The sequence below is a fragment of the Molossus molossus genome, unplaced genomic scaffold (genome assembly GCF_014108415.1).
Source record: "Molossus molossus isolate mMolMol1 unplaced genomic scaffold, mMolMol1.p scaffold_m16_p_21, whole genome shotgun sequence".
Lineage (NCBI taxonomy): Eukaryota > Metazoa > Chordata > Mammalia > Chiroptera > Molossidae > Molossus > Molossus molossus.
This window is the reverse complement of record NW_023425357.1, coordinates 35,501,416-35,521,417: the sequence shown is the minus strand read 5'-3', so window position 1 is coordinate 35,521,417 and position 20,002 is coordinate 35,501,416. Positions and strand designations below refer to the sequence as shown.

Below are 20,002 nucleotides of genomic sequence, written 5' to 3'. Positions count from 1 at the left end.
ATTGTCATAAATTGAGTTTGCTTAAAACAGGGAAAACCTATAATTCAGATATTTGGTAACTGATAATCTGTTCTATGCTTAGGGACTTCTGTCCTCTGTTGATACTGATTTTTATGTGACTGATAGTTTACCTTTTAGTTGGTTATATTATTAAAAGGGATTTTCTTTAAGTGTACCAAATGGGGAACATGTATTATGTGTAAAACCAGTATTTTTAAGCATTTGAGTATAGTTTAGAAAAACCAAGGCAGCCAAAGAAAGCTTTGTTCCCACAGTTCTTACTCGGTCCCTGATAATTCCTCAAATGTGTAAAGACTCAAATTAGTATTAGTAAAGTGGTTTATTTAATGTTTGCTCTGTATTTTATATTATAAAAATGAAGAATAGAAGTATATCACTTGTCAAAATACTTATAAGATTAAGAGGTTTAGGGAATGAGTAATAAATATAAGTATTTTTTCCTCTTTAGTGCTGTCCAACTCTATTTATTAGAAAATAAAGTTTGGAGAAGGCTCTTAATTTGGCCAGAGTGTATGCATGCATATGGATGTGTGGGTGTTGAAACACAAGCAAACCAGAACCCTAACATTAATGTCTCTTTTTTCTTCAGCCAAACCTCAATAGGGGAGCCCTAAGGCTTGCTTGCACTGATACCACAACCCAAAACACATGCTATATATAGGAGGCAGCATTTGACTCCAGTAAAAGCAAATAGTATCTTTATAAGTTAAGGCAAACAGAATGACTTAAATTGAGGTTTCATTTTTCTCCAGTGAAGTAGAAGAGGGAAAAGATATTCTCCAAAAACTAAAGATTCAAGAGAGCTAAAGAATAAACACTTTTTAAAATTCTTTATTGAGCCCTGGCCAGTTTGGCTCAGCGGTTAGAGCGTCGGCCTGCGGTCCGGAGAGACCCGGGTTCGATTCCCGCTAAGGGCACGTACTTCGGTTGCAGTTTGTCCCCGGCCCTGGTTGGTCGTGCGGGTGGCAGCCACTCGATGTGTCCCTTCACGTCGATGTTTCTCTCTCTCTCTCCCTTCCTCTCTCTCCCTCCCACTCTATCTGTACAAAAAATGGAAAAGTGTCCTCGGGTGAGGATTAAAAAAATAAATAAATAAATAAAATAAAATAAAATTCTTTATTGAGCCCTGGCCAGTTTGGCTCAGTGGTTGGAGCATCGGCCTGCGGACCAGAGGGTCCTGGGTTCGGTTCCCGCTAGGGGCACATATCAAAAATAAAATAAAATAAAATTCTTTATTGAACAAAAAGTTCTCTCTTGAAATTACTTCAATTACATTAGCAGTTTTTCTTTAGAGCAGCGGTTCTCAACCTGTGGGTCACGACCCCTTTGGGGGTCGAATGACTCTTTCACAGGGGTCGCCTAAGACATAACAGTAGCAAAATTACAGTTACGAAGTAGCAACGAAAATAATTTTATGGTTGGGGGTCACCACAACATGAGAAACTGTATTAAAGGGTCGCAGCATTAGGAAGGTTGAGAACCACTGCTTTAGAGCCTAAAATATCTTCCTTGGGAAGAAATACTTTTAATTTAAGTTTTCCAAATTTATATACTCTGATCTAGCCTTCAAAATCACTTTCTTAACCCAGCCTGTGTGGCTCTATAGATTGATTATCGTTCCACACACCAAGAGGTCACTAGTTTGATTCCTGGTCAGGGCACATGCCTGGGTTGTAGGCTCGATACCCAGTAGTGGCGTGCAGGAGGCAGCTGATCAATGTTTCTATTTCTCTCTCCCTCTCCCTCTCTAAAAAATTAATAAAAACATACTTTTAGCCCTGGCCAGTTTGGCTCAGCGGTTAGAGCATCGGCCTGCAGTCCCAAGAGACCTGGGTTCGGTTTCCGCTAAGGGCACGTACCTCGGTTGCAGTTTGTCCCCAGCCCTGGTTGGGTTGTGTGGGTGGCAAACACTCGATGTGTCCCTTTCACGTCAATGTTTCTCTCTCTCTCCCTCCCTCCCACTCTATCTGATCAAAATATCAAAAAATGTCCTTGGGTGAGGATAAAAAAAAACACATATTTTTAGCCCTGGCTGGTTTGGCTCAGTCGTTGGAGCGTTGGCCTGTGAACCAGAGTCTCGGGTCTAGTTCCAATCAAGAGCACATACCTTGGTTGCAATTCAGTCACCGGCCCTGGTAGGGGTCATGGAGGAGGTAGCCAATCGATGTGTCTCTCTCACATCAATGTTTCTGTCTTTTTTTCTCTCTCCCTCTCTCCCTCCCACCCACTCTGTCTGAAGATAAATGGAAAAATACCCTCAAGTGAGGATTTAAAAACAAAATTTTTTAAAAATCACTTCGTACAACCTGGGGAATAATTACTTTTTAAAAAATCAGATTATCATTTTAACCCTTTGGGAAGATAGATTTTACATTGTTTTCCCTATTGAAATATTATCCATAACAACCTCAGAGACAAAGACTTAATAGTGCACATAAACTAGAAATCCTTTGGGGTACCTGTGACCCAAAAATGTAAGAATCCAGAGAACCTCTTTAGAGATGATATTCTCCCTCTAGATATTACAGAGTTACCCATGGACTAATAGAGTCATAGAAAACTTGGTTTCACTAATAAGAAAAGTATAATTATGTCTACAATACTTTGTTTGAATTCTCAAAGTCAAGTCATATATTGTGTGCTTTCAGCACACGGTAAAACAAGAATCACTTCACTGGGTGAAATTCATTTCCCACTCCTGGAATCATCTGGGGGCTCTAGCTAGGAGAAAAGAGTCTGGGTGTTAGATGTTGTAACACAGAATAGAACCACTTTGGCCACTTTTCAGATTATAGATAGATTCTTAAGGTGCTCTAACATGTCCAAATTGCCTTTAGAAGTCATTAAGGAGGAGAAAATAAAGTGGCTCTGAGACAACTCTTTAAGAGACAAATGATCCATCAATTTGGATTCTCCTTGAAGTCATCCATCACTGTGATGATAGTGAGCTGAAAGATCAGTGTTAAAATACACCGTTGTTAAACATTGTCTGCTCAAAGATTTTATCTCAGGAGAGCAAAAATATTTTTTTAATTTATTTACTGCCTGACTGGTGTGGCTCAGTGGTTAAGTGTCGACCCATGCACAAAAAGGTTGCTGGTTTGATTCCCGGTCAGGGCACATGCCCAGGTTGTGGGCCCGATCCCCAGTGGGGGGCATGCAGAAGACAGCCAGTCAATGTTCTCTCTCATTGATGTTTCTCTCTCTCTCTCTCCCTCTCCCTCTCCCTCCCTCACTCTCTATAATCAATAAAGCCCTGGCTGGTTTGGCTCAGCAGTTAGAGTGTTGGCCTGTGGACCAATGAGTCTCAGGTTTAATTCCGGTCAAGGGCATGTACTTTGGTTGCAGTTTGTCCCTGGCACTGGTCTGGGTCCTGCAAGAGGCAGCCAGTCGATGTGTCCCTCGCATATCAATGTGTCTCTCTCTCTCTCCCCTTCCTTCCCACTCTATCTGAAGATAAATAGAAAAAAAAAAATGTCCTCAGGTGAGGATTGGAAAATAAAAGGATGGTATTAACCTTAAAATAAATAAAGAAAATAAAATCAATAAAGAAAAATTATTAAAATAAAAAAATAATAATAGCTCTGGTCGGTTTGGCTCAGAGGTTAGAGCGTCGGCCCACAGACCAAAGAGACCTGAGTTCAGTTCCGGCTAAGGGCATGTACCACAGTTGCAGTTTGTCCCCGGCCCCGGTTGTGCTCATGTGGGTAGCAGCCAGTTGAGGTGTCTCTTTCACATCAATGTTTCTCTTTCTTCCTCCCTCTCTCCCTCCACGCCATCTGAAGATAAATTTCCTCGGGTGAGGATAAAAATAATAATAATAAAATTTATTTACTGATTGATTTTAGAGAGAAAGAGAAACATCTATTTGTCATTCCACTTATTAATGCATTCATTGGTTGATTCTTGTATGTGCTCTGACCGGGGAATCAAACTTGCAACTTTGGCATATCGAGTTGACATTCTAACCAACTAAGCTACCTGACCAGGGACATGAGGGCAAATGTTTTGATGATATCAGAGCTTTTCTTGAATATAGTCTTTTGCTTTTGGGCCTTGGATCTTTGACATTATGAATAAACAGTGGTTGTTTTCCTACATTTTAAAACCTTCACAGAGATAACTGAACTTTATGCAAGTAAATGCAGTAGTACATTTGAAACTGAAATAAACTTCCTAAGTATAATAGAGAAATCTTTTATAACACTTCATAGGAGCGTTTACCAAAATATAGCATAGCAGGTCATCAGATTTAAAAAAAGAAGAAATTGCCCTGGCCGGTTTGGCTCAGTGGTTAGAGCGTCCGCCTGCGGTCCGGAGAGACCCGGGTTCAGTTCCCGCTAAGGACGTGTACATCGGTTGCGGTTTGTCCCCGGCCCTGGTTGGTCGTGCGGGTGGCAGCCATTCGATGTGTCCCTTTTCCCTTTCACATCGATGTTTCCCTCTCTCTCTCTTCCTCTCTCTCCCTCCCACTCTGTCTGTACAAAAAATGAAAAAATGTCCTCAGGTGAGGATAAAAAAAAAAAGAAGAAGAAATTATCAGAGTACACTGCGTAAAATATAGGGATTGTATGGTTTTAGAAAATTTTTAATTCACTAATTTGTATATGTGTGTGTTGGGCTGTAATGTAAAATATATTTCTTATAAAACATTTTTGAAAAATACTGATGTTTAGAGTATATGGATGGGGAAACTAAATGGAGACCTGTTATGTTAGACCATCACTGAAGGGACTTGTACAATTACATATTGTTATAGTTAGCTCTGCTTTCTGGATTTCACCATTGTAACAGGCAAAACTAGATGGTGGAAGACAACAGTGGAGACCTGTTCTCATGGCAGTGACTGAGAAGGATTTGCTGCTTTATGACTGTATGCCATGGACAAGGGATGCCTGGGCATCACCATGTCACAGCTACCCTCTTGTTGCCACAAGGTAAGATAAAAGACAAAAAAAATATCCTACTCTCAATCTTCTAAAGAATTTTAAAATGAAGGTATTATCTTAGGTGCCTAAAGTGAATTTAAGTAGCTGATGTAGTTGATTTAAACAAAAACTTTTCTTTCACAACCTTATTGATTGTTTTGCATCTCCCAGCTCAGAATAAATGGTTTCTGTCATTCACCCAAGGACATTTTGCCACCAATTTTAATATAGAGTGGGAGGGAGGGAGGGAGGGAGAGAGAGAGACACATTGATTGGTTGCCTCCTGAAAGACCCAAACCAGGGCCAGGATCGAACAAAAACTAAGGTACGTGCCCTTGACTGGAATTGAACTCTAGACTCTGCTCCAAGGGCCATTGCTCTAACCACTGAACCAAACCGGCCAGGGCTCATTTGTATTTTTGTGTGCATTTTTTAAGTTGTTGAAACAGCTTCATAACTGCTCCCTTCAAGACTTGCTTAGTCATGAATATAAGTAAATAGTGTTGTTGTTTTTTTCCTTTACTTTATTGACTGTGACTAGAAAACCACTGAAATTGTGGTAACCTTTTGACTAAGTAATGAAATCATTTAGACCATAATGTGGTACTGTGGATAAACCACACAACTCAGCCAAAATATTCTTCAATTTCTCTTTCTGGTATAAGAGCACATAATTTTGATTCCATCAAATAAACATTGATTCGACCTAAAGCAACAGGATGTTTCTAGCATGTCAGAGTGGAGAGTTGGAAGCACAAAGAACAGAGAAATGTAGATTTTGGTGCCAATATGTCTTGAGATAACTGGAAACTAGTTATGTAGTGTAAAACTAAAAAACATATTCACATTCACTTTTATTGGAGCTTAAAAAAAGAATCAGGTTTTGATGTAACTAAAAAACTACACGTTAAAAAGGAATCCCACAGAAAAGTATTTGGTAGTCAAAAAAGCTAAATGATGAAACCATCTGGTATGTCCCACAGGGAATAGATCCTGCTTTGAGCAAAGATTCATGTGAGGAAGGGTATTCTTTACATACAAGAACTTTCATGTTATATAGGGTTTCCTTCAACTTGCCAAGTTCCCTTACATATATAATTTTTTAAAATAAAAATATAAGTTTTACATAACTTTTCAGGAGTTTCTCTGTAATTTAGAGCTGGAGCACCTAGATCATAGCAAAGAAATAAGGGGTTTGTTGAGCCTCAGAATTAGAGAGGTGTGCCCTCATTAATTTCTTCAGAATATAAGGGTCCTGCAAGAAGACTGAATCTAACCATCAGTTTCTCTGTCTCTGTTTTTTTTTTTTTTTTTTTTTCCTCACCCGAGGACATTTTTTTTGTTTTGTTTTTTGTTCAGGTAGAGCGGGAGGGAGAGAGAGGAACAGAGAGAGAGAGAGAAACATCGATGTGAAAGGGACACATCGAGTGGCTGCCACCCCCAGGGCCGGGGACAAACTGCAACCGAGGTACGCGCCCTTAGCGGGAACCGAACCCAGGTCTCTCAGGACCGCAGGCCGACGCTCTAACCGCTGAGCCAAACCGGCCAGGGCTGTCTCTGTTTTTTTAATCCCCACTAAATTATAACCTTGAGGTCAAGAACTGTGATTTAGTCATCTCAGCACTTCCCGTAATGCTTTGCATATAGCAGGCTGTCAATAAATCTTAGTTGAGGTCAATTCTATTACTTAAGTTATATGGTGACATTGGGAACATGACAGGAATCCTTTGAAAACATGTGGATGTGTCTCAGTAGATATAAGTAGAGTGATTACATTTTTATTTTCCAAAGAGTTAGAGCTTATGAATATGACTGTAGAGATCTCTTAAGTTTAAATTTCGTGGAAAAAGCTTATTCTCTATTTATCATCATAAAATGCAAGGAGGGTATTTTATCCTTAGACATTTCCTTAACTGTATGTCACTGGAGGGATGGAACAGAAACCGGTGACATCTAATAGGTGAGCCTTTGTTTAATTTTAGAAATTACAGTCCCATGAACAAATCATTTCTGGCCATAGACTAGACTGGGCTTAGAAAAAAAGGAAATGGGGTGGTTGTGTTTGTACTATCAGTGTGGTATTAATTTGCAACTAGAGAAAAGATATAAATAAGATTTAAGAATTAAAACTATAACAGGAGTAGATCTTTATGACCTTGGCTTAGGCAGAGCTTTCTTAGCTGTGACACCAGAGACCTAAGCAAGAAGAGAAAAAAAAGTCAATTGGACTTCATCAAAATTTAAAAATTTTTGTGCTTCAAATGTCACCATCAAGAAAGTGAAAAGCAAAAAAAAAAAAAAAAAAACCAAGGAAGTGAAAAGACAACCCAAAGAATGGTAGAAAAATATTTTCAAATCATATATGTAATTTTGGACTTGTATCTAGAAATGTCTAAAGAACTCTTACAACTCAATATTAAAAAGATAAGTTACCTAATTAAAAAATGGGAAAATGATCTGAATAGACATTTGTCCAAAGAAGCTATATAAACAGATAATAAGCCCATAAAAAGGTGCTCAACAGCCCTGGCTGGTTTGGCTCAGCAGTTGGAGCGTCAGCCTGTGGACCAGAGAGACCCAGGTTCAGTTCCCACTAAGGGCACGTACCTCGGTTGCAGTTAGTCCCCAGCCCTGGTTGGGCTGTGCAGGTGGCAACCACTCGATGTGTCCCTTTCACGTCGATGTTTCTCTCTCTCTCTCCCTCCCATGCTATCTGAACAAAATATTGAAAAATGTCCTCGGGTGAGGATAAAAAAAAGAGATGCTCAACATAATTAGCCATCAGGGAAATGCAAATTGAAAACACATTGAGATACCACTTCCCACCCATTAAGATGGCTATAATTAAAAAGACAGTTAATAATAAGTGTAGACTAGGATGTGAAGGAAATGGAACCCTCATACCGTGCTGGTGGGAATGTAAAACACTGCATTTGATGTGGCAAACAGTCTGGCAGTTCCTCAAAAGGATAAACATTGGCCCTGGCCGGTTTGGCTCAGCAGTTAGAGCGTCGGCCTGCGGTCCAGAGAGACCCGGGTTCAGTTCCCGCTAAGGGCATGTACCTCGGTAGCAGTTTGTCCCTAGCCTGGTTGGGTCGTGTGGATGGCAACCACTCGATGTATCCTATTTACATCGGTGTTTCTCTCTCTCTCTCTCTCTCTGCCCCCACCCCCCCGCCTCCCTCCCTCCCACTCTATCTGAACAAAAAATGGAAAAATGTCCTTGGGTGAGGATAAAAAACAAAAAAACAAACAAAAATGATAAACATTGAGTCACCACTCCTATGTTGTATACCCAAGAGAAATGAAAACTTATGTCCACCCAAAAACTTATACATGAATGTTTATAACAGCATTATTCATAAAACCCAAACAGTGGAAACAACCCAAGTATCCATCAACTAACGAATGGAAAAACAAAATATGGTATATCTAGACAATAGAATATTGTTCGGTAATAAAAAAGAATAAGGTTTTGATAACTCTGCAACATGGATTAATCTTGAAAACATTATGCTAAGTGAAAGGACACAAAAGACCATATGTTATATGATTCCATTTGTAAAATGTCCAGAATACGCAGATCTATAGAGACAGAAAGATTAGTCATTGCCAGGAGTGGGGAAAGGGGAGTGGGAGAAACAAGGAATGACTGCTAATGAGTCATTAGAAATCAATAGGATTTCTATTGGGAGTAATGAAAATGTGCTAAAATTGAATGTGGTTGGTGATGGTTGCATAACTCTGAATACCCTAAAATCCATTGAACTGTACACTTTAAATGGGTAAAGTGTATGGTATGTGATTTTTTTTTATTGTTAAAAGTATTGTCCCCCATTTCCCAATTGACCCCCTCCTTCCCACTCCCACCCCCCCTGTGAATTATATCTTAATAAATATGTTATAATTTTTTTTAAAAAAGACGATTTAAAAGAAGGGACTGAGGCCAATCCTTAATAAACCGGAATTTGAATCTCTATTCTGCCACTTCTAGTAGGCAACTGGGAGCATGGTACTGAACTACAGATTTTCATATGTTAATGAAACCCTAATGGACCCTAATGAGATATGGCAGGTGTGAGTATTAAATGAGTTAATACATGCCCAGCCGGTGTGGCTTAGTAGATTGGGCATTGTCCCATGGACTGAGAGGTCCCAATTCAGTTCCTGATCAGGACACATGCTCGGGTTACAGGCTCTATCCCCAGTGGGGGGTTGTGCAGGAGGCAGCTGAAACATTCTCACATCAATGTGTCTGTCTCTCTCTTTCTAAATAAATAAATAAATGACTTAATACTTGTAAAATGTCTACAGTGGTACCTGACACATTGTTAGCTGCTTTAATGATAATAATAATTTATTATTAAGTGATAATGTCAATGAAGTCTATATATAAAAGTATAGTTGGTTTAATTTGACCATTGTTAAAAGTGAGTCTCAGTTCTACAGTTTTCTAGTAGTGAAAGTTTCATATTAAATTGGAGGAATTCAAATATATTATTTGTATCAACCTAGACATGCACATTGAAATTGGCCATTTGGCCATTAATTAAATGGGTGGGAGCTGTAGCTCCCTGAACTAAGTTTAATTAATGTAACAGCAGGGATTCTCAATTCCTTGTTCAGGAAGTACCAGTGGATTAGGAGCAAAAATGACAGGCAAATGAGAGGTTTAGTTTTTCCATGTGGCCATGTCCGCCAGGTGGAATTGCTTTAAGTCATTGCATGATAGAATTAAGTGGGACTTAACCATCCTCTGCCTCCCAGAGTGGGAAGAGTATAGCCACTGAGAGAGGCCAGGAGATGGAACCAGACCAAGAGGTATACTACAAAGAAATGCAAGGCCAGAAAATGGTGTGCTTATCTTTTTTTAGTGTGGGGAAAAGAGAAGGTTTGAGATTTATATGAATAATGAGGAAGGGCTGAATGTTTACTTTTCACTAATTCTGTCTAATACTTTGTAACATGTTATGAATGGATTTAAAAAAAGATAGCATAAACACATGGGGAAGAAAAAATAAATTAAGGACTTTTGATTATCTACCAAAAATAGTCAAAAATCAAAGACCATTACAGTGATACCTCGGTTCTCGAACATAATTCGTTCCAGGAGGACGGTCGAGAACCAAATTGTTCGAGAACCGAAGCAATGAAACCCAATAGGAAATAATGGAAACTGGATTAATTCGTTCCAAGCCCCAGAAAATGCCTATTTACTGGCCTAATTTGTATATAATATGTAGAAAAACATAAGTCTCAACAAGAAATAAAAGTGTACAGTATGTCTAAGGGTTAAATTCAGTGTAAAGCGTGACTCTCTCCACAAAGCGTGACTCCACAAAGCGTGACTCTCTCTCTGCACTCACACTGATGACGCAAGCAAGGCGCGCTGGGCCGAATGAACGCCATTCGGCTCAACTCGGCTCATCTCGGAAGTTCGAGTTCCAAATATTTGTTCGGATTCCAAGACAAAAGTTTCTCGAATCTCCTGGTCGAATACCGATTTGGTCGAAATCCGAGGCGTTCGAGAACCGAGGTATCACTGTATTAGAGTGGTATAATTAACATGTTATCATTTATATTGGCTTGCATGTACCTTATTCTTAGAAACCAAGACTCTGTGTATGTGTGTATGTTTACTTAATAGCTGATATTTCAGGCTGGTGAAGAATTAACTAAACCATGAAAGTGGTAAATGAAGAGGATTTTTATTTATTTTATTTTTATTTTATGCATCTCTTGAGATTAAAGCCAGATACATAATAGAGGTAGAAGAACACAATGATTTTAAAGGTCCTATGGATTTTGCAGAATGTGCATTTTGTTGTCTTTTCCAATAGCTTTCTTGACTGGAGTAGAAAAAGATCCAAAGAAAGTGTGACTACTTTACAGTGTGGAAAAGGGAGTGGTGGTGTGCTTATGGGATTTATGGGGCAAAAGCTGCTAAAACGCCTTTGCATGAGCTCATCTGGCCTTCCCACTAATAGGAGCCTTTTGGCGGTGTGTGCTAACCAGCAAGACTCCAGCAGCTGGTTTGCATTAGATTCTCTCTGCCAAATATTTCATAACCAGATCTGTAGGAAAAATTCTCTTAGACTTTATATTTTTTAATGTCTGACTTGGGATTAACAATCAAACTGAATATGGTAGGCTACACCCTGTCACTTTCCCCATGCTCTGTCTTACGTGGATCATATGTAGAGTAATTTTGAAACTTATTTAACTCTTGCTGAAATAGCTAATGTTTAAGTGGCATATTGGTTCTCTGGGAATCAGCTCAGTGAGATGGTTCTCAAAGTCTTCTTTCATGGACCTCTGGGGAGTTCCTCTTCAGGGGAATCTATGAGTTCAAAACTATTACTAAGACATAATTTGCTTTTTTTCACTGTTGACATTTTCACTGAGGGTTGGTAAAATTGCTAGTGTCTTAGCATGAATCAAGGCAGTTTGCACCAAACTGTATGGCCTTGGGAAGGATGCCAGTTTAACTTCAAAATGTCTTTGTTAAAGCAGTAAAAATTTAGTTTAATTCACTCTCAGTCCTTGAATATTTATCTTTTAAATATTCTCTGAAGTATGACAGTTTTCTCAAAAGAAAAGCACATGTATATTTGAGTTATGAGCTGAACTACCTGTGTTTTTCATGGAAACGTCATTTTTTACTTGAAATAACAACTCTCTGACAAACTATGGTTAGTCAGACTTGGTTATTTGTCAGACATTTTTCTCTAAAATGACCAAAATGACTTTGTCACTTAAGAAAAACACTGATAGTATTTGTTGCCAATTATAAAATTCTAGCTTTCAAACAAAAATTAGAACTCTGGAAAACTTGTATCTGTCACTGAGTTGACAGCTTCTCAATACCTAAAGAATTTTCTGATGAGATCAGTAGCGGTATTATCAAATGTGACTTTTTGATATTGTTTAATGAGATTCTTTAAACATTTGGAAATCTGCATAGCTCAGTGAAAAAATATTTGCCAAGTGACCAATAAATGAGTTACAAAATCATGCAGGTGTATAAAAAAGATCCATTCAAAGTGCAAGAAACACTAATGGATTTTTGTTTGTTTGTTTGTTTTTGGTAATCCTCACCTGAGGGTATTTTTTCCATTGATTTTTAGAGAGTGAAAGGGACAGAGAGAGAGAAACAGAAACCTTGAAGTGAAAGAGACATATCCACCAGTTACACGCACCACAACCAGGGCCAGGAATTGCATCTACAACCTAGGTACATGCTCTTGACTGGGAATTGAACCCTCAACCCTTCAGTGCGAGGACCAATGCTCCAACCACTGAGCCACACTAGCCAGGACAGAACCAGTGGGTTTATTTATTTATTTATTGTTAATCTTCACTGGAAGATATTTTTCCATTGGTTTTTAGATAGAGTGGAAGAGAAGGAGGGAGAGAGAGAAATACTGATATGAGACATATCCAGTGGTTGCCTCCTGCACGTGCCCAGACAAGGTCCCTTGAATGGGAATCAAACCGAGACCCTTTGGTCCACGGGCCAACGCTCAAACCACTGAACCAAACTGGCCAGGGCAATTAGTGGATTTTTTTTTTTTCTTGGTGAGTGCCCTTATCAGGAACCGAACCCGGGACTCTCTGGTCCGCAGGCCGACGCTCCAACCGCTGAGCCAAACCAGCCAGGGCAGTGGATTTTTTTAAAGTATGTTTTTATTGATTTTTTAGAGAGAAAGGAAGGGAGAAAGAGATAGAAACATTGATGTGAGAGAGAAACATCGATCTACTGCCTCCTGCGTGTTCCCTACTAAGGATCGAGCCCAAAACCTGGTCATGTGCCCTGACCAGGAATCGAACTGGCAACCTCTTGGTGCATGCTCAACCACTGAGTCACACCAGCCAGGCTGAAATACTTCCTTTTTTAACTACATACTGTGCAAGTCTGGGGTTTCTTCATTTACTTCAACTACATATTGCAACAGAATGTAGAGCAAATATAAGAATTCAACTATCTTTCATTGAGCTGGATATTAAAGAGATTTGTAAAAAATTTAAAACAATGCCACTCTTCACATTAAATTATTTTGTTTTGGAAAATATTTTAATAAAAATAAGTTATTTACGTTAACATATAACAGGTTTACTTTTATTTCTAAATGAATTAATATATATTTTTAAATTTCTTGGTTTTAATTTCTAATTATAGTAAATATCAATAAATATAACCAATATAAACAAAAGCATCTTAGAGTACTCAGTCGTTTTTAAGAGGGTAGAAGGGTACTCAGACCAAAAAGTTGGCAAACTACTAGTTTCATGATTCTCAACTGTGGCTACACACTTGAACCATCTGGAAAAATGTTAATAAAATAAGATTGTCTGGGCCCCACCCTAGACCAGTTAAATCTGAATATTTGAAGATGTGAACCAGGCATCAGTCATTTTTAAAAGCTATGCACCAGGTGATTTTAGTGTACAGCCAGGATTGAGAACTATAGTAATTATCTTGGCCAACCAGTTGGTGGATTGGAAGAAATTGCTTTTCTTTGAGAGAGACACTCTTGCCTTGTAGCTAAACCAATAGTGACTCCCTGACAACTAAAGGAGATGTAAAGGAGCGTCCATTTGCTCTTAGATGTGTTCTTGCTCAGATTGTTGTTAGAGGAGTGAAGGAAGGAATCAACAAATGTGTAGAAAAATATTATAAATTTACAGCCTACTATGAAACCAATAGCTATTTTATTTCTCTCTTTGCTGTACATTTCTCAGCCAAGTGTTTTTAAATTCTGTATGGAAAACATTGTCTTCTGGATTTCCATTAAGTGAGGAAGTATGTTTGTTCTGTTATATGATCTACTTGGAATTTCTTAAACATAGGGAAATATATTTAGAAGTGAATAAATTGAACTGTATTAAGTGGTTGTCATGAAACAAAATGTTGAATAGTTTAATGACCCTAAGGAAAATTACTTTCCTCTTTATTTTTTCCACATGTGTACTTACATCACTGTTGTTGTTTTTTTAGCAGTTTCATTGAGATATAATATGCATACCATATGATTCACCCATTGAAAGTGTAAAGCTTAATGATTTTTAGTATGTTCACAGAGTTGTACAACCATCACCACAATCAATATTAGGCCACTTTAATCACCTCAAAAAGAAACTCCTTACCCATTAGCAGTCACTCCTTCTTTTCCCCTCCCCCTGCCCTAGGCAACCACAGATTTACTTTCTGTCTATGGATTTGCCTATTCCATATAAATGGAATCATACATTTTATGTCTTCAAGGTTCACCCATGTAGCAGGTATCACAACTTCATTATTTTTTATGGTTGAATAATATTCCATTGTTTGGGTATACCACATTTTGTTTATCCATTCATCAGTCAATGGACATTTGGGTTATTTCTACTTTTTGGCTATTATAAATAATACTTCTGTGAACATTAGTGAACAAGTTTTTGTGCTAACATATGTTTTTAGTTTCCTGGGGACAAACCTAGTATCTAATACCTATCCTAGACTTAGTATTTCTAAAAACAAATCTTGTGTTTCTCTGACAAACCTGTTCTTCCTGTATTCTTTTCTATTTACTTAATAGAAAAACCTTTTCATGTGCTTATTTTCCATCTATATATCATCTTTGATGAGGTGGTTGTTCAGATCTTTTTCCCTTTTTTTTTTTCAGTATTGTTAACTCCAAAGATTTTTTAAATTATATTTATATTTACCACCTTAACTATTTTTAAGTGTACAACAGTACTAATGTTAACTATATATACATTGTTGCACAACAGATTACTAGAGCTTCCTATTCTTTTTATTTCTTTATTGACCCTAGAGAGAGAAATGGAGAGGGAGAGAGAGACAGAAACATCAGTGAGAGAGAACATTGATTGGCTGCCTTCTGCATGCCCCCAACAGGGGATTTGGCCCACAACCTGGACATGTGCCCTGACCAGGAATCAAACCGGCAACCTCTTGGTGCATGGGTCAACGCTCAACCACTGAGCCACACCAGCCGGGCAAGCTTTCTAATATTACAAAACTGAGACTCCATTTCCCCATCCAACCCAGTCTCTGGTAACCACACTCTACTTTCTATTTCTCTGAGTTTGATTATTTTGGATACCTCTTATAACTGGAGTCATGTGGTGTTTGTTGTTTTGTGACTGACTTTATTTTACTTAGCATAGTGTCCTTAAGGTTCATCTGTGTTGTAGTATATGACAGAATTTCCTTCTTTTTAAGACTTAATAGTATTCTATTGTATGTTGACACCACATTTTCTTTCTTTTTTTTTAATCATCATCTGAGAATATTTTTCTATTTATATTCAGATAGAGTGGGAGGGAGGGAAAGAGAGAGAAACATCAGTGGGAGAGGGATACATCAACTGGTTGCTTCCCACATGACACTGACCAGGGCCAGGGACAAACCACAACCGAGGTACGTGCTGTTGACCGGAATTGAACCTGCGACTCTTTGGTCCGCAGGCTGATGCTCTAACTGCTGAGCCAACCCGGCCAGGGTGACACTACATTTTCTTTAGCCATCCATGCTTCAGTAGACATTTAGGTTGTTTCCACTTCTTGGTTATTGTGGATAATGCTTCAGCAAACGTGGGCTTGAAATATCTCCTCAAGAGCCTGATTTCAATTCTTTTGGCTATATAACAAGAAGTGAGTTATTTTGCCCATTTTTAAACTGAGTTTTTTTGTTTTTTGGTTGTTGAGTTTTAAGAGTTCTGTGTATATTTTGGATACCAGTCATTTATCAGATATATGTTTTTCATATTTTTTTCTTCTATTCTGTGGCTTGTCTTTTCATTCTTTTATCCATGTCCTTCAAAGAGCAGAAGTTTTTACTTGAGGAAGTCCAACTTACTGATATTCTCTTTCATGGATTGTGCTTTTATTTACTTATTTTTTCTTTATATATTTATTGATTGTTTAGAGAGGGGAAGAGAGAGATAGAAATATCTATGTATGTGAGAGAGAAACATTGATTGGCTGCCTCCTGCATGCCCCCTACTAGGAATCAAGCCTGCAGCCCAGGCACGTGCCCTGACCAGGAATCGAACCAGGACCTCTCAGTCCATGGGAGACCACTCAGTCCACTGAACCACACTGGCCAGGCCATGGATCGTGCTTTTAGTGTATTATTTTAGATCACCTACACTTTCTTTCAAGGTGTCTTACAGAAATGTTATACTTTTGCATTTTACATTTAGATCTAAGATTAATTTTGACTTAATATTTGTGAAAACTGTAAGGTCTTCCAAAACAGCACCAGACGCAGATGAGTTCCCTGGTGAATTTTACCAAACATTTAAGGAAGAAATTTCATAGAATCTCTTTCAGAGGATAAGAGCAGAGGCAATACTTCCTAACTCATTCCATGAGGCCAGCATTACCCTAATACCAAAACCAGATAAACATTACCAGAAAAGAAAACTAAAGACCAAGATCTTTCATAAACATAGATGCAAAAATCCTCAACAAAATACTAGCAAATCAAATCCAAAAAAGTATAAAGGAGTTATACACCACAACCAAGTGAAGTTTTTTTCAGGTATGCAAGGCTAGTTCAACATTTGAAAATCCATTAATGTAACTCATTGTATAAACAAGCTAAAAAAGAATCACATGGTACTATCGAGAGATTTAGAAATGCATTTGACACAATCCAGCACCCATTCATGATAAAAATCCTCAGTAAACTAGCAGTAGAGGGGAACTTTCTCAATTTATTAAAAACTATGTATAAAAAAATCTACATCTAACATCATACTTGGGGGTGACAAACAAAGCTTTCCCACTAAGATCAGGTACAAGGCAAGGATGTCCCCTCTTGACACTCCTGTTCAACATCATACTGAAATTCCTTGCTAATGCCATAAGGCAAGAAGAGGAAGTAAAAGGTATGCAGATTGAGAAGGAAGATACAAAACTCTCTTTGTTCACAGATTACATGATCATCTATGTCAAAAACCCAAAGCAATTGACCAAAAAACTCTTGGAACTAATAAACGATTATAGCAATGTTGCAAAATACAAGGTTAACATACAAAACTTAGTTGCTTTTCTGTATACTAGCAAAGAACAAGTGGAGTTTGAAATTAAAATACAGCCCTGGCCGGTTTGGCTCAGCAGTTAGTGCGTTGGCCCGCGGACCAGAGAGGTCCGGGTTCAGTTCCCGCTAAGGGCACGAACCTCAGTTGCAGTTTGTCCCCGACCCAGTTGGGGTCATGTGGGTGGCAGCCACTCGGTGTGTGTCTCTCACATTGATGTTTCTCTCTCTCTCTTCTTCCCTCTCTCCCTCCAACTCTATCTGAAGATAAGTGCAAAAAAAAGGATAAAAAAAAAAAGCAATGCCATTTATATTAGCACCCCCAAAAATGAAATACTTAGGTATAAATCTAAAATATGTTTAAGATATATGTGAGGAAAACTATAAAACTCTGATGAACAAAATCAAACAAGAATTAAATAAATGGAGAGATATTCTATTTCCATATTCATAGATAGGAAGCCATAACATTGTCAACATATCAGTTAGTTCTTCCCAAATTAATCTATAGATTGATTCAATATAATTTCAATAAAAATTCTAGCAAGTTAGCCTGGCCGGTGTGGCTCAGTGGTTGAGCGTCAACTCATGCACCAAGAGGTCGTTGGTTCGATTCCTGGGCAGGGGACACACCCAGGTTGTGGGCCCAGTTCCCAGTGGAAGACATGCAGGAGGTGGCCAATTGATGTTCTCTTATCAATGTTTCTATCTCTCTCTCCCTCTCCCTTCTCTCTAAAATCAATAGAGAAAAAAAATTTTTTTTAAATTCTAGTAGTTATTTACGGATATTGACAAACTGATTGTAAAGTTTTTATGGAGAGGCAAAAGACCAGAGTAACCGACATAATATTAAAGAAGAACAAAATTAAAGGACTGATACTACCCAACTTTAAGGCTTGCTATAAAATTATACTTAATCAAGACAGTGTAGTTTTGGTGAAAGAATAGATAGATATAGATCAATGCAAGAGAATGAAGAACCCAGAATTAGTCCCCTATAAATATAGTCAACTGATCTTTGACAAAGGAGAAAAGGCAATACAATGGAGCAAAGATAGTCTCTTCAACAAATGGTGCTAGAACAAGTAGACGTCAACATGGGGGAGAAAAACGAATCTAGGCACAGAACTCACACCCTTCACAAAATTAACTCAAAATGCAAAACTATAAATTTCCTAGAAGATAACATGGGAGAAAACCTGTATGACCTTGGGTGTATTGATGGCTTTTTTGGATAACACCAAGGACATACATGAAAGAAATCATTGATAAGCTATACTTCATTAAAATTTAAAATGTCTGTCCTGACCGGGTAGCTCAGTTGGTTCGAGTGTCATCTCGATATACCAACATTATGGGTTTGATCCCATCAGGGCACATACAAGAATCAATCAATCGCCCTGGCCGGTTTGGCTCAGCGGTTGGAGCGTCGGCCTGTGGTCCAGAGAGACCCGGGTTTGGTTCCCACTAAGGGCACGTACCTCGGTTGCAGTTTGTCCCCGGCCCTGGTTGGTCGTGCGGGTGGCAGCCACTCGATGTGCCCCTTCACATCGATGTTTCTCTCTCTCTCTCTCCCTCCCGCTCTATCTGAACAAAAAAATGGAAAAATGTCCTCGGGTGAGGATAAAAAAAAAAAAAAAAAAGAATCAATCAATCAATCATAAATAAGTGGAACAACAAATCGCAAATTGGTGTCTCTCTCAAAAAAAATTAAATTAAAATTTCTGCTCTGGAAAAGACAATAATAACCTGGTCAGTGTGGCTCAGTGGTTGAGTGTCAACCTATGCACCTAGAGGTCGCCAGTTCAATTCCTGGTAAGGGCATATGCCCAGGTTATTCCTGGCAAATCCCCAGTGGGAGGCATGCAGGAGGCAGCCAACCAATGTTTTTTCTTATTTTTATTTTATTTATTTATTTATTTTTTATCCTCTCCCGAGGACATTTTTTGATATTTTGTTCAGAGAGAGGAGGAGAGAGAGAGAGAGAAACATCGATGTGAAAGGGACACATCGAGTGGTTGCCACCCACACGACGCAACCAGGGCCGGGGACAAACTGCAACTAAGGTACATGCCCTTAGCGGAAACCGAACCCAGGTCTCTCCGGACCGCAGCCGCACCGCAGACCAACACTCTAACCGCTGAGCCAAACCGGCCAGGGCTAACCAAGTTTCTTTCTCATCGATGTTTTCATCTCTCTCCCCCTCTTCCTTCCTCTCTCTCTAAAATCAATAAAAATATATTGCAAAAACATGTTCACACAAAAAGCAGCAAAAAGATGTTTATAGCAGCTTTATGCGTAGTTGCCAAAACATGGAAGCAACCAAGATGTCTTCAGTAGGTAAATGGATAAATAAACTGGTACATCCAGACAGTGAAATATTATTCAGAGCTAAAAAGAAATGAACTATCAAGCAATGAAAAAACATGGAGGAAATTTAAATGCATATTACTAAGTAAATGAAGCCAATCTGACAAGGCTTTATACTGTATGAGTCCAACAATATGACATCCTGGAAAAGGCAAAACAGTGTAGTCAATAAAAAGATCAGTGGTTGCTGAGGGAGGGGAAGGATGAATAAGCAGAGTACTGAGGATTTGGGGGAGGGCAGTGAAAATACTCTGTATATATTATAATGATGGGTATATGTCATTATACATTTGTCCAAACCTATAGAATGTACAACACCAAGAGTGAGCCTTAAAGTAAACTATGGACTTTGGGTGATCATGATGTGTCAATGTAGATTCATCCTTGGTTACAAAAAAATAGTACTACTCTGGTGAGTGATAGATAATGTAGGCAGCTATGCATGTGTAGGGGCTTATCATTTCCTAATCAAAATAGAATCTTTTGCTAATATACATAGCCTCTTGGGGGCATAAAAATGCTGGTGGGAAATTGAGAGCTTGGCCCACCAGCCCTGTGTTCTGCCTGTGACACCAAGGGTCATTTTATTTTATTTTTTTAAATATGTTTTTAATGAGCCTGGCCAGTGTGGCTC

The 20,002-nt window shown here is 38.6% G+C and overlaps 1 protein-coding gene across 1 annotated transcript in view; it reads left to right on the top strand.

Annotated features, from left to right (window-relative positions):
* Positions 1–20,002, top strand: part of SNTB2 (syntrophin beta 2) — a 118,621-nt gene that overhangs the window by 79,878 nt on the left and 18,741 nt on the right. The window contains exon 4 of the mRNA XM_036273837.1: positions 4,816–4,958. Within this exon, the coding sequence (XP_036129730.1) occupies positions 4,816–4,958 (143 nt within the window). The remainder of the gene's footprint in view (positions 1–4,815; positions 4,959–20,002) is intronic.